At 55.0% G+C, this 16,032-nt stretch overlaps 1 protein-coding gene and 1 pseudogene across 2 annotated transcripts in view; one reads left to right on the top strand and one right to left on the bottom strand.

Moving 5' to 3' along the window:
* The window catches only part of VWA3A (von Willebrand factor A domain containing 3A), a 70,799-nt gene extending 58,496 nt beyond the window's left edge, over positions 1-12,303 (top strand). Inside the window, exons 25-32 of the mRNA XM_081090310.1 lie at positions 1,977-2,057; positions 3,806-3,914; positions 5,621-5,765; positions 6,424-6,568; positions 6,890-7,041; positions 8,269-8,389; positions 10,202-10,299; positions 10,453-12,303. Of these exons, the coding sequence (XP_080946436.1) occupies positions 1,977-2,057; positions 3,806-3,914; positions 5,621-5,765; positions 6,424-6,568; positions 6,890-7,041; positions 8,269-8,389; positions 10,202-10,299; positions 10,453-10,669 (1,068 nt within the window). The 3' untranslated portion in view covers positions 10,670-12,303. The remainder of the gene's footprint in view (positions 1-1,976; positions 2,058-3,805; positions 3,915-5,620; positions 5,766-6,423; positions 6,569-6,889; positions 7,042-8,268; positions 8,390-10,201; positions 10,300-10,452) is intronic.
* Positions 12,304-12,819: 516 nt separating this feature from the next.
* On the bottom strand, positions 12,820-15,773 carry LOC308518598 (ran-specific GTPase-activating protein-like; annotated as a pseudogene). Its single transcript has 2 exons — positions 15,677-15,773; positions 12,820-13,431 (listed from the first exon to the last, which is right to left on the bottom strand). The product of its transcript is annotated as a ran-specific GTPase-activating protein-like (transcript).
* Positions 15,774-16,032: the final 259 nt, after the last annotated feature.

Here is a 16,032-nt window from a genome sequence, read left to right as displayed (position 1 = left end):
GTTGGAGACCCGAGTGTGCATCTCCCAGCGGGGAGACCTCGGACAAGTCCTTTTACCACATTTCACCTCAGTGTCCTCATTTGTAAAATGAAGACAATGGTGTCTATCAAACAGGATCCGTGACTAATGGAGTTTATTTTGTGTAAAGTTCTTAGTGGTATCAGACCCTTTTGGTTGCAAACAACAGAAATCCTCCTCCTTGTTTGTCCAGAAGGTAGAACACCTTTCTTCCTCTGCCATTCAGGGAAGTCAGCTTGGTCCTCACTGGGCCAGTCCTGGCGGCTGCGCTCTGACTGCCGGGGGCCTGCCTGTTCTTGTAGCCCTGGTTGTAACAAGGACACTGACATTTTCTCAGTTGGATTCTAGTATGAACTTCAGACCAATCAGGGTTACGACCCAAATCTTATGGGGGAAGGTTGAAAAGATGTGGGGAACAACAATGTCCACCAGCATAATGTTAACGTAAAAATATTCAACGCTGTGAAGAATTTTTGTGAGTTTATTTCAGCCAAACTGTCAACAATTGCCAGGAAGCAGTATCTCAACCGATGGGGATAATGCTTCAGAGAATGGCGGGTTTTCATCTATTTTTATACATTACAATCAAAGGAGAAGATGTAAGTGGGTGACATGAAAGCCATTGGTAATAGATTAGGGAGGTGGGAGGAAGCAAAGGGTGGGGGACCTCTGGGGCTGGATAAAAGTAAAATGAGAGACACACGCTTCTCCTACTCCGGTGGGGCAGGATCCTTAACAGTCAACAATGAACAGGATAACAATAGCAGTGAAGGAATCTGTGATCTCTGTCCTGGTGCCCAGCGCATTTGGTTGTGCCCTGAGAAGTCCAGAAAAAAGGTTACAAGTTACCCTGACATTGCACAAGGACCATAGGCCCAGTTAAGGTAAAGAGTGACCTTGTCAGGGAAGACACCCACCTGGGCGGTGACTACCCACCACAGCTGCTTTTAGTTCAGGTTTAATTTCAGACCATCCTTTGTGGTGACTTTAGGTCTGAGTTTTCAGGACCACCACGCAGGCCTCCCCTCAGCTGTCAGGTCAGCATGTGGCCCCTTTTGTCCACAATAGGGAGTAGCAGGTACTCAATCAATTTTCTTCCCCGTTGCCCATATTTCTTGTGCATCTGTCCCCAGCACTGGGGGGGGGGGGGGGGGGGGGGGTGTTGCATGCAGTGGATGCTCTCAGGTGGACTGTAGATGAAAAAAAGCCACATGCTACCCTGACAGGCTCAGGGAAGGTCTGCATGGCAGTTTTGCAAACTGAAGACCTAAAATAACCACAAAGGATGGTCTGAAATTAAACCTGAACTAAAAGCAGCTGTGGTGGGTAGTCACCGCCCAGGTGGGTGTCTTCCCTGACAAGGTCACTCTTTACCTTAACTGGGCCTATGGTCCTTTTGCATCTACGATAACATACCTGGGCAATGTCAGGGTAACTTGTAACCTCCCTTTTTCCGGACTTCTCAGGGCACAACCAAATGCGCTGGGCGCCAGGACAGAGATCACAGATTCCTTCACTGCTATTGTTATCCTGTTCATTGTTGACTGTTAAGGATCCTGCCCCACCGGAGTAGGAGAAGCGTGTGTCTCTCATTTTACTTTTTATCCAGCCCCAGAGGTCCCCCACCCTTTGCTTCCTCCCACCTCCCTAATCTATCACCAATGGCTTTCATGTCACCCACTTACATCTTCTCCTTTGATTGTAATGTATAAAAATAGATGAAAAGCCGCCATTCTCTGGAGCATTATCCCCATCGGTTGAGATACTGCTTCCTGGCAATTGTTGACAGTTTGGCTGAAATAAACTCACAAAAATTCTTTACAGCGTTGAATGTTTTTACTTTAACAGGACCAAGGAACCCCACATTTCAAACATGAACTAGATTTCAAAAAGGAGGTTTTAGTCATTCACTTCAGCCTGAATTACCCAAGATAACAGTCCTTTTCTTTATTCTAAAGTGGGTAGCAAATTATGGGCTAAACGCACTGAAGATGGAGATCTCCAGCCGCCTGGGTCCCACTGGCACTCGTCGGAGGCTGGTAAGAAGGCCGGCAGCAGCCGCAACCTACAGCGCCTTCCGCAGCGGAGAGGCCGAGGTAGCCGGGGTTTGGGAGGCGGTGGTCTTCTCTCCCGGCTCCTCTCAGCCTCAGTGGCAGCGGGGGGTTGGGGAGGACTCTGTGAATGTACAGACATGGCTTCTGTTCTTCCTGCCAACCTTGCCCCTCCGAGTGGGGCTGCTCTTGGGGGATAAATCCTGCTGGAGGAAAAGGGAACCCCTAGGTGCTGCCGAAATGACCGGGCGGCCGGAGGACACACAACCAGGCACTCGGAAGATTCAGGAAAGGCACTTCATTGCGGGAGCACCGGTGCTGCTGGCTCAGGGAACCGGTGCCCAAAGCTGAGCCCCCAATGCAGCGGGCTTTCTCTTAAATAGCCCTAAGTTTCTTTGTCTCTCAGCTTCCGGGCTTTTCGAGGGCTTTTGCAGCCCTATGACGGTTGTAAGGGGGAAGTGAGATTATGACCATCGCCCTGGCTGCCGCCAGCAGGCAACCCCCCTGTGGGGGCTGTGCGTGATCGATGGCCCTGTAAGTTAAGTGTTTAGGGAAACAGGTTTTGCAAGGCTGGGGCACAAGCGGGAAGGGGGTTGGGGCTGAATTATAGGTTAGCATAGGTGCCAGAACGCAGACTCAAGCTGCCAGCCCAGTTGCCTTCGCACAGGGGGCTGAGGCTGCGCTCAGGTTAGAGGGGCTCCCTGCAGTGAGCGTCAGAGACGTGCTGAGCACACAGGCAGAGGCTGGCAGCCTCACCAGAGTTGATGCTGGTGCTGCCAGGATGGCGGGAGCAGGGTCCTCACGGGAGGTGAGGGTTCTAGTCTCTATTTTCTACATTTGGGCTCTTGTGTTCTCATTGGAACAAGCACACTTAGTACAAAATGAAAATCTAAACGTGCTTTCTTAAAGACCCCATTTTCTCTCCTTGCCCTTTCATACAACACTAGAGGCCCAATGCACGAAATTCGCGTAAGGGGCTCTGCCCTGAAGCTGCAGCAGCTTGCCTCAGCCCTCGCAGCCCCAGCTTTGTCCGGAAGGTTGTTTGGCTGTCCATTCTAATTAGCATATTACGTGTTTATTATTATAGATTACCAACGAGAGGTAAACATAAATCTAAAAATAGCCACCAAATTCAAAATCATCCAACAGAAAATTTTTAAGGGAGTTTAATCATGCTGTCCCCCTCTCCATCCAAGGTCACCTGTTAGTTTGAAATTTATGGATCTCCCATCCTACCATGAGTAGTTTTCTGCTTTAAAATTCAGAGATAGGCCTGGCCAGAGTGGCTCAGTTGTTGAGCATCAACCTATGAACTGGGAGGTCACAGTTCGATTCCCAGTCGGGGCACATGCCTGGGTTGCAGGCTCAATCCCCAGTGTGGGGCATGCAGGAGCAGCCAATTGGTGATTCTCATTGTTGATATTTCTATTTCTCTCTCCTTCTCCCTTCCTCTCTGAAATTTAAAAAAAAAATGTATTTTTTTAAAAATGTAGAGATACTATATCTGTTATAGTGACCACAGTGACCACATTTGCCTCAGTACCATTATCCCCAATTCCCCATTCCATCCTAGAACCATACATCTAGTAATAGAATAAAAGAAACGCTTTAAAACAAACAAACAAAAATGTATGCTTAACAATGTTTGGGAAATTATTAACACAGAGGACTATCTTAGAGGGTGATGGGGATTGAAGAAAAGTGATGGGAATTTGCCTTCACTTGCGTTAATCCAGGGGGTGCTGGGACACATTCAGTGGACACCCCGGGAAATGGGAGCATACATCATGTGCCTGAAGAAGGTGGTGAGATGCTGTGTCCAGAGGCTGCAGTGGCTGCTATCTGGTGAGCCTACCTGCTGTCCTGGGGGTAGCGGGGAGGGGAAGAGGAAGGCAACCTCAGGGACCAGGGCCAGGCCTTCCCAGGCCAGGCACTCACACACTGTGAGGTGGGGGATTAGGCAGGAGGGTCGTCAGGTACAGCATGACTTCTGGGTTCAGAGGTCTGGCAAGGTGCTGGATGATAGGGAGGTGGAGCAGGAGCCAAAGAGCACCAGAGGGGGCCCAAGTCTGTCCACGTGAGTTCTGCAGGACTAGCTTCCACACCTTGCCTCCCTGGGTGTGACTAAGGGATGACCATCAAGAGGTTCAATTTATTCTTTTTTTTTTAAAGGAGGTTATATATATATATATATATATATATATATATATATACACATATATATATATGAAGGAGGGAGGGAGGGAGAGAGAGAAACATTGATGTGAGAGAGACACATTGATCAGCTGTCTCCTGCACAAGCCCCAACTGGGGATCAAACCCGCCACCTTTTGGAGTTCGGAACAACGCTCCAACCGACTGAGTCACACCAGCCCAGGTTCAGATTAGCCTTGGTTGGGCCCCATGGAACTTCCCATGAAGGCAGAGATGGGAGGGGGTCCTGACAGAAAAGTCTCCAAGAGTCCAAGGCCCTCTGGGATAAGTGATGGGCAGGAGAGCCGAGGAGAGCCAGGCTCACAGCCCAGAGGAGGGTGTGCTGAGTGAGGAGGTGGACTGAGCATCAGGCCCAGGAGGCCAGGAAGACACTAGAACTAGAGTGGGGAGGTGTAGGCTCGCGGCCTGTGGTTCCCGGGGCAACAGGAAGAAGGCAGGCAGGAGCCTTACAGAGAGCCCTGTGGGGCCCTCGGTCCCTGTGGAATCCACCCGGCCAGTCCCCTGTGGCAGGCCCTGGACAGTGGTGTAGTGATGACTACCACCGTCCAAAGACTCCAGAGAGGCCATGGTTAGCGGTTGCCTCAAAGTGTTCATCAGAGGACCCGGGAATGAATCTCAGCGCTCACTGCCAGTCCAGGTGACCCTGGGCAAGTCACTGGCCCTCTCTGCTTTCCCATGAGATAAATCCCCAACCCATGAACCACCTCTCCAGCTTTCTCTCTTGTCCATCTCCCCATGGGTCTCTCTGCTCAGCCTTTGTTATCCCACACATTGGCTTTCTCTCTGTCCCTCAAGCATTCCGTCCCGGGCATCCTCCAGCACTCAGTCATAATTGGTCTGCTTCCCACCCACATCCCTCTAACTCAGATCTCCACGTTATGGGCTGCACTAACCCTGTCAGAAGCCATGGCACGGCTGTCTGTGCAACGCCTGTCTTCTGTGCCTCTCTCGCTCACCTTTGCACGTGCGCAGTACCAGGCGCTAAAGGACGCGGAGCTGATTTCTGTTGGTCGGTCGGTGGACTCTGTGCTCTGTAATATCGTTTCCGGACCAAACAATACTGAGTCCAATCCCTTAACTCAAGGCCAGGGCAGTTATAGCCACTTGAACAAGCGGTCACAGGCAGAGCCGCAGCCAGGCCACCGGCCGCTCTGCCCGAGGACAGTCGACCCCTCCAACAACACAAAGCCATCTCCCAGTGGGTTGACATCTGATCAAGGATCAATCAGGCAACAGGTGTTGCAAGATCATGAATTGGGCAGCCACAGAGAGGAAAGGCAGCCGGAGGGGTGAGCCCTCACTCCTTCCCTGCCTCTGCCCCAACCCACCTGGCGCAGGGAGCCGCCGAGTGTTCGGCACCATTTTGGAGAAGAGAGTGTGCATCCTGCTGGACACCTCGGGGTCCATGAGCCCCGACCTGCCGCAGGTGAAGACAGAGCTGATTCTGCTGATCTGGGAGCAGCTGAGAAAGCACTGTGACAGGTGAGAGGCAGGGGTGCGGGGCCAGAAGAAGATGGAAGGGGTAGTTCTGGGCATCCCTGGCCAAGGGCACGCCCTCCTCCCTGTCCCAAGGGCCAGGACGTCTCTGAAGTGCCCGAATGAAGAGCTTGTTGGGGCAAGAGAGCGCTGGATTCCCCGGGGAGTGAGGCGGATTCTAGGAACCTGCTCAGGCCCAGGCAGTTGCACGCAGAGGAAAGGACCGCCTTGAACTGCATCTCACAGGCAGGGTGTGTCCCCTCTACTCTGAAGGTTTGACCGTAAGGGGACAGCAGGAGGCTGGTCCGAGGCTGGGACTCACTCTCGCCTTAATGGTAAAAAGAAGAAACAGTTATTGAGCACTTACATTCATGATTCCGCTCCATCCTCCCAGTGACCTGAGGCAGGGTGATTAGCCCCATTTTTCAGAAAAGGAAGCTAGGACTTAGGTTAAATTTCTCTGAGATCAGATAACCTGCAAGGGGCTGAGGGGGTGTTTAAATGTGCTTCTGTCTGCGCCCGGCGCCTCACTGTGTGCCTGCTTATCCTCCGGTAGCCACAGCCCTCTCCCGCAGGGCCCCGGCAGACGTGAGTCTTTGCGAAGGTTACTTCACCGAATTCAGTATAGACGGGCCCTTCTAACCAACCTCTTCCTCCCACCCAGCTTTAACCTCATCGGCTTTGCAGAGGGCCTGCAGCTGTGGCGGGGCTCCCTGGTGGAGACCACGGACGCGGCATGTCACGAGGCCACGCAGTGGGTGACACACCTGCGTGCTCAGGGCAGCACCTCAGTCCTGCAGGCGCTACTGGCAAGTTACACCCCTGAGCCTGACCTGGTAGCAAAGAGGAAATAGCATCACCCTCTGTACAGACCTGGCCTGATACTTCAGGACTTGCTACGTGTTAAATCACTTGATCTTCCCAACAACCCAGAGAGAGGGGGTCCTATTCTCTCCCTCTATGGAAGGAGACACAGGCTCAGCGAGGTGACTGGCCTGCTGGGTGGAGAGCCAGGAGCGCATGTGCCTGTCCTGCCGGGGGTGGGCTGAGGGGGGCCTGGGGAACAGCGGGCCGTGGTTTCCCTCCGGTTGGCACCAGCCCCGAGCCACACACCCTGAGTGCTCTTGCAGAAGGCGTTCAGCCTGCGCGATGTGGAAGGGCTGTACCTCCTGACCGACGGGAAGCCGGACACAAGCTGCAGCCTCATTCTGCGTGAGGTCCGGAGGCTCACAGCGGCGCACCACGTGAAAGTGCACACCATTTCCCTGAGCGGCGCAGGCAGGTGGGCCCCCTCAGACTCGGTCCCGCCGGGCCCAGTCCCAGGAGCCGGGCCTGTGAGGGCCGGGCAGGAGCACAGCGAGGCCACCCTCAGCCCGCCCAGCAGGGGCCTGGCTGCAGCGAGGGCCTGCGCAGACTCCACGGCCACACTGCACTTCTCCCCATCCTTTCTGGGAGCACGTTTATGAAAATTTAAAGGAAAAAGTTTAAAATAGCACTGTTGTGATTGTTATTATAAATGTTCACCGAGAAAAACGTGTTAGACAGGAGAATTTAAGTGCTTCAGAAAAAATTGTTAATGGTATTGGTAAAATTTGATTATTTAGTATTAGTGGCCCGGTGCATGAAATTCGTGGACGGGGGCGGGGGGGGCGGGTTGTCCCTCAGCCCAGCCTGCACCCTCTCCAATCTGGGACCCTTCGGGGGATATCTGACTGCTGGTTTAGGCCTGTGGGATCGGGCCTAAACAGGCAGTCAGACATCCCTCTCATAATCCGGGACCGCTGGCTCCTAACCACTCACCTGCCTGCCTCTCTGATTGCCCCTAACCATTCTGCCTGCCAGCTTGATTAACCCCAACTGCCCCCCCTTCCAGCCTGATCACCCCTAACTGCCCACCCCTGCCAGCCTGATTGCCCCCAACTGCCCCCTCCTGCCAGCCTGCTTGCTCCCAACTGCCCCCCCCCTGCCAGCCTGCTCACCCCCAAATGCCTTCCCCTGCCAGCCTGATCACCCCTAAGCGCCTCTGCCTCGGGCACACCACCATGGCTTTGTCTGGAAGATCTCCGAGAAGGTCTCCCAGTCTAATTAGCATATTACCCTTTTATTAGTATAGATGTGATTACTTGGGTGTGCATTTTATATCTGTGTCTAAGCTATGAGCTCCATAAAGGTCACACTGTGTCGCTGGCAGGCCTAACACATAGTAGGCACTGGATGGAGGTCCAGTTAGGGAGAGGGCTGAAGTCTGCCAGCCGTGTGTCTTGAGGAGTCCAGTCTAAATGACGGCACCATCATGGTGAATCCGCTTCCCCAGCCACAGCTGCTGCACCGGCCAGGACCGGCTGGGAGAGTGGGCTCGCTGATGCTGGCACCGCCTCAAGGGCACAGAGCCTCCAGGACCGAGGCCCATCGCCCTGCAGGCTTCTGCACCAGGACCCACCTCTGGGGTCCCAGGGCAGCCTGGTGGCTCAGTGGTCTTGTCCCCGGCCCTCTCTGTTCCTCCCTCCAGGGCGGAGGGTAACTTCCTGAGGAACCTGGCCTCCCTCACTGGGGGGCGCTATCACTGCCTTGTTGGTGAGGACCTGGTCTCCCACATTCACCGCCTGCTCAAGAGCTTCCTGCATGACCGGGTAGGCTGTGGAGCCATCAATGGCTCAGTAATGTTAGCGGACATGGCTGTTACCCCTCACTGCGGAGGCCCCTGCGTCTCTTGCCAAAGGACTGGCGACAAAGGCTGTGCCTCCCTGCTGCTCTCCTCTTAGGCGGCTCTCCTCAAGGTTGGCAAAGAAGCAGCGTTTCGGGTGCTATTTAATGACACAACAGTTTGCATTATTGAGCACTTACTAGGCACAGGCCGTTGCTTTTTATAGACAACCCCTTCCACTCTCCCCAGCCAGTCCTGGCCTTTCAGGAGAGGATGCAGGCTCAGCCAGGCTTGGGAACAGCCCAAGTCAGAGCAACGCAAAGGAGCTCAGACGCCCTCCCCACCCTGTGTTCCTGAGCGCTGGGCTTTGATTCCCACATATTTCTGTCTCTCTGGGTTAGAGTCACTGAAACAGATATTCAAATGACCTGGTAAATAATAATCTGTTAAAGTCGCGGGTTCCATCACACATGGGACAAGAGGGAGACATCAGTGGTCCTCTTCCAATCAAACAGAAAAGTACGCACATGTTTCTGCCTTTTAGAACATTCCACTGGCAATGATCCCATTTCCAAATGATCAAGTAACACAGCCCACCAGAATTCCAGATTTCTTTCTGGACGTTAGATCACTGCCCCAGGCCCTGGCCAGTGTGGCTCACCATTGGTTGAGCATTGTCCTGGGCACTGAAGGGTCGCAGGTTCGATTCTTGGTCAGGACACATACCCAGGCTGCAGGTTTGATCCCCAGTCAGGGTGTGTGTGGGAGCAACCAATGGATGTTTCTCACATGATGTTTTTCTCTCTCTCCCTCTCCCTTCTTCTCTAAAATCATTTTTTAAAAATAGATGATGACTGTACTAGGTCATGGCATACTTTTAAAATATATATATTTCTTTTATTGATTTCAGAGAGGAAGGGAGAGGGAGAGACAGACAGAAACATCAATGATGAGAGAGAATCATTGATCGGCTGCCTCCTGCACACCCCCCACTGGGGATCGAGCCCGCAACCGCAACCTGGGCATGTGCCCTTGGCCGGAATCGAACCTGGGACCCTTCAGTCTGCAGGCCGACGCTCTATCCACTGAGCCAAACTGACTAGGGCCATGGCATACTTTTTGAAGTCAAGTGTTTTGCATGATTTCTTTGTTCAAGTGACTGCTTTAGGGCCAAGTATTACAAGTAACACAGGACAGCACAAGTAAAAGAAATGAATGCCCTTATTACACAGGAAAAGGAACTGAATGTGTGAAGGTCTCAGCTCAGTGTCTGATCAAATGAGACTGTGAGTCTGTGGGTGTGGAATGGGCTCGTCCCACGACTCCTGCCAGCATCTCTCAGAGTCTCTTGCTACCTGTGAGGACTTTCCTTTTAAGGCGAGGCTTTGGAATTTCATTGGTTGACAGAAGGAAAAGCATGTCTGGGAAGCTCTGATTTATTACAAGAAATCGAGAAAGGGCTGAATAGAGGCTGCTGCGTAACAGTGGGATCAGGAGCCCCTGCTGCTTCTGTTCTGGTGACTTCAGTGAAGTCCAGAGCCCGCCTCGATTTCCACTACCCTCCCTCCACGGCCTCTCAGACAACGTCTTGCAAAATGTCCTGTTTGCAGAATGACCCCCTTAAGCAGTGGCGAGCTCCCTGTCCCTGGAAACATGCAAGTGGGGTTCGCAGCTGTCCTGCCCTGGGTGGGAGACTGCGTTTAATTAGCTCTAAAATCCTCCTGCTGAGATTTTGGATCTTCCTGTCCCATCCAGTCACTTAGTGGGTCTAACTGAACACTCACTTCCCGTTCCCAAGGACTCCGTGCTGCCACTGTTTGAAGGAGATGATTTGAGGAGCCTGGCCCAGGAGGCCACGGCGGCTCGGAGCCTCCTCTGGCAAGCCCAGTCACTCAGGTATGCCCTTCAGCAGCCCGTCCCACTCCGTGTGGCTGCGGTCCTCCCGCCCTGGGCATGTGCCTTTGTCCCAAGAGCTCCTGCTTTGTTCCTCTCCACCGGGCCCAGAAATCTGAGCACGGGGAACCCCATTCCTTCATTCCTGTCCACTAGGTCCCAGCTCCAGAAGAAAAACTATGCGGAACCTAAGGTCGCTCTTTGTAGAAAAGCTTCTCGGGTAAGGGGGACGGACTCCACGCCGTCTGAGTGCCTACCAGGGCCAGGAAGCTGCTCTGTTCCATGGACAGCGGAATTACGGGAAAGAATAAATAACAAGTCCTCTAAACAGAAGGGCCATCCTACAAAGAACCACCAACTGAGCACATCATGACCCTGGAGAGCTGTGGCCCGCCCTCTCGCCGCACCCCCCAACACTGTTCTAGGCACCAGGTTCCCTGGAAGCTGGGGAAAGGCTCTGCCATCCCAGATCTACACGAACGCTCCTGCTCTGGCCCCAGCACACCCCACACTCCCATCACAAGATCGTCACTTGCTGGGAAGCCCTACACCAGGCTCCTTGCCTGGAATGTCCATCTTGCCGCCCTCTGCTTGGCGACTCCTGCTCATCCCTCAGAGCACAGCTCCAGTGGCATCCGCTTCACTCTGAAGATGTCCCTGGGACCCAGCGGGACTTGGGAGCCTCCAGCCTTCCTCCCGTAGCATCCTGACCAAACGCCCCTCTTCCTACAGCTCGCACTCCACGCCATGCTTCCTTGTTCCCTTGTCAACTCGCCTCCTCGACCAGGCGCGCTCAGCCTGAGGCTGCGGGCCTAACCCTCCCCGGGCCCAGAACTGCCGTGGTGCACAGGCAGTAAACGCTGAGCGCGCAGCTAGTGGGAGCCCAGTTCTGGAAACCAGAGGCCAGTCCTGGGCCCTCGCTCGTGCCTCCCACCACCCGGGGCCACGGGGATGCAGGTTCGCTGCCAGCCCATCCTGGGAGAAGAAACGCGAGCCTCACTGCCACCCCTTCCAGCTGAACCAAATAGAGCAGGTCCGCCTGGGAGCCTGTCCCAGCATGGAGAGCTGAGTGGGGTCTGTGGGGCCGCCTAGTGCAGATGAAATGAATGGCATGTATTATGTGACCGGGGGTCATTTTCTAAGTCAGAAAAAGTTGCCTTTATTTAATTAATAAGATCAAAATTACTTTCGGACTCAAGTGATTATTGGTACGGGTGTGTGCATAAAATTTTGGTGAGATAAAACTTTATTAAAAAATTCATTCAGAATATATGAAGAATTACAAATCAATAAGAAAAAGATAAACATCCCAATTTTTCTAAATGGACAAAAGACTCAAACAGGTACAAATGGACAATAGGTATATGTACAAATGGACAACAGGTATATGAAAAGGTGCTCAACAACCTTACCCAGTGAAATGCAAACTAAAGCCACAAGGAGACACCACTACACACCCACCATGGCTGAACATAAAATACAATATCAAGATATAGGGCAACCAGCGCTCATGCATAGCTGGAGGCGAGGTGTAAATTGGTTTAACCACTTTGGAAAACTGTGGCGATTCCTATTAAAGTAAAAAATATATGAACTCCAGCAATTCTATTCCAAGAGAAATCAGTGCATGTGTTTGACAAAAGACATCTTCAAGAATGTTTTATAGCAGCTTTATTTATAGAAGCCAAATATTGGAAACAGCCCAGCCAGTGTGGCCTACTGGTTGAGTGTCAAGCCATGTACAAAGAGTTCACCGGTTCAATTCCCGGTCAGGGCACATGCCCAGGTTGCAGGCTCGATCCCCAGTCAGGGGCATGAGGAGGCAGCTGATCAATGTCTCTCTCTCATTGATGTTTCCATCTCTCTCTCCTTTCCTCTCTTTCTAAAATCAATAAAAACATGTTTTTAAAAAATATATTGGAAACAATGTAAATGTCCATCCATGTGATACATTTGTACAGTGGAATACTGTCCTACTTGTCAATTGAAAAACAATGAATGACAGCTGTAGTCAACAAGACGCATCCATCTTTTTTTTTTAATTGATTTGAGTGGAAGCGGAGTGGGGGAGGGGGAGAGAAACATGACTTGTTGTTCCACTCATGCACTCACTGGTGGGTTCTTGTATGTGCCCTGACTGGGGAGCGCACCTGCAACCTTGGCGTGTCCGGGTGATGAGCTACCCAGCCAGGGCCCAGACACATCAATCTTATGAACGATATTGGGGGGAAACAACCTGAAAGAGAACACACTGTGGAATTCCACTTACATGAAGTCAAGTACAGGCAGATCTGCTGCTGGCAGCAGAAGTCAGAATAGTGGCGCTGTTGGGGGTGGGAGGAGGGGCAGGCACCCCGGGTCACCCAGGGGCCTCTGGTATGCTGGAAGGTTCTATATCTACTTTTTTTTTTTAATTCAATTCTTTATATAAAGTCCCTTGTAAAAACAAAACAGAATAAAAACAAACCGAAAAGACGGGGCAGGGCAAATATTTTAAAAAGAACAGAAAACAGGGCAGAGGACTTATTGCTTCTCCTCAGCTTTCTCCTTGCTCTCCTCCTCTCCAGACTCCTTGCTCTCCTCCACCGAAAGAGCTTCTAGCTTTTCAGCCACTTTCTCGGCATTATTGTTTTTGCCCAGTCCTCCTTTCTTTTCTCTCTCTTCGATCTCTTGCCTGCATTCTTCAAACTTTGTCTTGAACTTCTGTGCATTTTCAGCATGGAGGAAGCGGGTGGCCAGCAGCCCCGGCTTGGGGCGCTCTCAGCAAAGCTGGCATGGGTGTCCCAGACCCAGGCAGTCACTGCCTGCGTCTGGCTTCGGCTCCGTCATTGGCGTGACACAGTGGTTGGCGCGTATCTTCAAGGTCTTGTCCCTCATGAGGATTGATGGTCCCCTGTTCCTTATGCTCCAGGAGCTTCCCGTCGCCGGTGCCTTGCTCCTTCCATTCTGGGAGTTAGTTCTCTGAAGCGAATCGAAACAGCTTTGCCCGCATTTTGAAAAGTTCCTCTTCATCTTCTTCAAGGGTTTTAATTTCTTGCTCAGGAAGAGAAACTATAGGCTCAAACTGAGGGTCGTGGTTGGATTCGTCTGCATTCTCGGTGGAGGTGTCATGGTCCTCATGGGTGTCCTTGGTGCCTCAGGGCGGCAGGCTGGCTCGGTCGCTGCTGGCTTCGGGGCCTCTCTTTCACCCCCGTCTGGCCGGCGCCTCCCGCCCGCCTGCTCTTCCCTCCACCCAGCGACCCGACTGGAAGGCTCTATATCTTGACCTGAGTGTTGGTTACATTGGTGCATATATAAGAGCTCATCACGTGTTAAAAACCAGGTTGCTAAGGCTTGACAAGCCTTGGCCTTGGCCTTGGCCAGGCTCGGTGGCCCAGGCAGACGGCACTGACCCGGGCCTGACACAGGGGGTCCCGTCTGGTCACCGTCTTGGACGGACCCCCTGTGACACCGGTCACGCAGAGAGCAGGGCCTGTGGTGGCGCTTTGCTAGAGCTGCCATAACGAATACCACAAACCCGCGGCTGAAACCGCTGTGCCAGCAGTGCCCCCCGCAGAGGCCGGGGTGAAGTCGGGCCCAGCAGGGCTGTGCTCCCTCGGAAGGCGCTGGGCGGGTCTGGGCCAGGCCTCTCCGGCTGCCAGTCCTCCCTGGGCTGCGGCAGGTCACTGCAGCCTTACGTGGTGCGCACCCGGGCGCATCCCTGTCCGGGTCACTTTTCCTGAGGACATGGGTCGGCTGCTCAGGCCCTCGTCTGCAGTTCCATCTGCGAGGGGTCTCCTTCTAGCGGAGGGCTCCTCCGAGGCCTGGGAGCTGGGATTCAGCGTGGGGGTCGGGGGGGGGGCACAAGCCAACCCGAGGGCTGTGTGGTAGGCTGTGCCCGGCCTGCTGTGGGCGAGGAGGCCGCTGCCTTTGTGAACAGAGGGCGGCCCAGACGTGGAGTGCGAAGGGGAGGCCCGGACGGTGTGCACCCTGCCGCTGCTCCTGCCCAGCTGGCAGCCAGGAGCCTGGGCGGCAAAGAACACACCGGGTCCCTGAGGAGGAGGCAGCGGCCCTGGACTGACCAACGGCAGCAGGAAAGCGGCCGGGCCGAGGGTGGCCCCAACCCGCTGACCCCAGCCCGCCCTCCGCCCCCGAGCCCAGGCCTCGTCTAAGGCTGAGCTGAGACCCGGCTTGTGGCCTCAGCAGGTGCCTCCCCAGTGGCCGCGCGCCCCGCAGGAGAGGGCGCCCCGAGAGCATCCCTTCGACACGGAACGCGAGCAGGGAGAGGGGGCCGGGGCGGGAGGGACAGTGCACGGAAGGACGGCCGGACAGATGGCGGGGGGGGGTGGGGGGGGAGGTCCGGTGGGAAGGCGGAGAGGCGGAGGGAGACGGCTAGATGGGTGCCTTGAACCTTAGTGGGGGGAGGAGCGATGGGGGGCAGCGAGCGGGATGGCGGGCTCTGCGCGCTCCCCCGGGCCCCTCTGCCCGGCCCACCTGCTCCCTCCCGGGAGCCCACGGGTTCCGCCGGGCGGCGGGGGCAGCGGGGGAGGCGCGCGGGCGGGGAGCCCAGTCTGGCCCCGCCCAGGAGGCGCGGGGCAGCGCCGGGCGGGCCGGCGGGAGACGCGGGCGCAGCGCGGGCACGGGCGCCGCGGGAGCCGTGCGAGGTGAGCGCCGCGGGCTGGACGCGGGGGCCGCGCGGGGGGCGGGGGGAGTGACGCGCCCCGAGCGCCGGGCACCGGGCCCGTCTCGGCGCGGGGGGCACGCGCTCCTGCCGCCCAGAGGCCGGCGCGCCCGGGGCGGTCCCGACTCCCTTTCACCGTGACCGGCTTGCGGTCACCGTCAACCTGGTCCATTAAAGTTCGCGAGGGTTCGCGGATGCTCCCGAGCCTCGGTTTCCGTCGCTGGTGCTGGGACCGGCAGCCTCCACCCCTGGGGCCGCCCGGAGAGTTAACCGCGGCGCGCGCTCCGCAGGTGCCTGGCGCCCGCAGTTCCAGGCGGGAGTGCGACCTGCAGGGCCTCCCTCCACCTGCTTGCCCGGGCACTGCCCTCTCGTGACCACCGTGAGGGTCACGGAGCGGCCGGGGTTATTTGGGTCCCTTTACAGCGGTGGACACTGAGGTGCCGCTAGGTTTTAAGGTTCTTGCCCAAGAGCGCACCCAGAAAAATGGGCACCAGGCAGTGTCCCAGCCTTAGTCACTCAAATCGTCCCCACGGGGCAGAAAAGCTGCTCTGGTCCCTCCCACAGACCTTCCCGGGACAGTCCCCTGGGTCTGGGCACAGGAGGCCCCACACTGAGGGGGCATCAGACTCATCCCCTGTGATGACTCAGATTTGGGGCACCACCACCTCCCCCATAAACCCGTGAGGGCCAGGGCTTGTACAGGGCATGACTATCCCTCACTCAGCTTTGGAGAGTAGGGCAGTGTGGAGACGAACAGGCCCAGGCCCGCGCTGTCAGGGTCCCTGTCCCATGGCCACCAGCCACCAGCTACAGCCATGGGGCTCACCGTTCCGCACTCAGCACACCTGTTCCTTTGTGCAGCCACTATGTGCCACACAAAGCAGAGACTTACCTGTCTCTGTATCCTTGGGGCTGGCACATAGTGGGCCCGCAGTACATGGTTCCTGCTGTTATTAATGATGATGGTGCCTGGCCCCTGGTCCAGTCTCATCCTCAGAGGCAGCAGGAGCTGGGGCGGGGGGACAATGATGGTGGCGGTGTCTGAGCCTAGCTTGCTTTAAGTCTAGAGTGAGGAG

This window comes from Myotis nattereri (genome assembly GCF_964212035.1).
Source record: "Myotis nattereri genome assembly, chromosome: 4".
NCBI lineage: Eukaryota > Metazoa > Chordata > Mammalia > Chiroptera > Vespertilionidae > Myotis > Myotis nattereri.
This window is presented reverse-complemented; position numbering and strand designations above follow the sequence as displayed.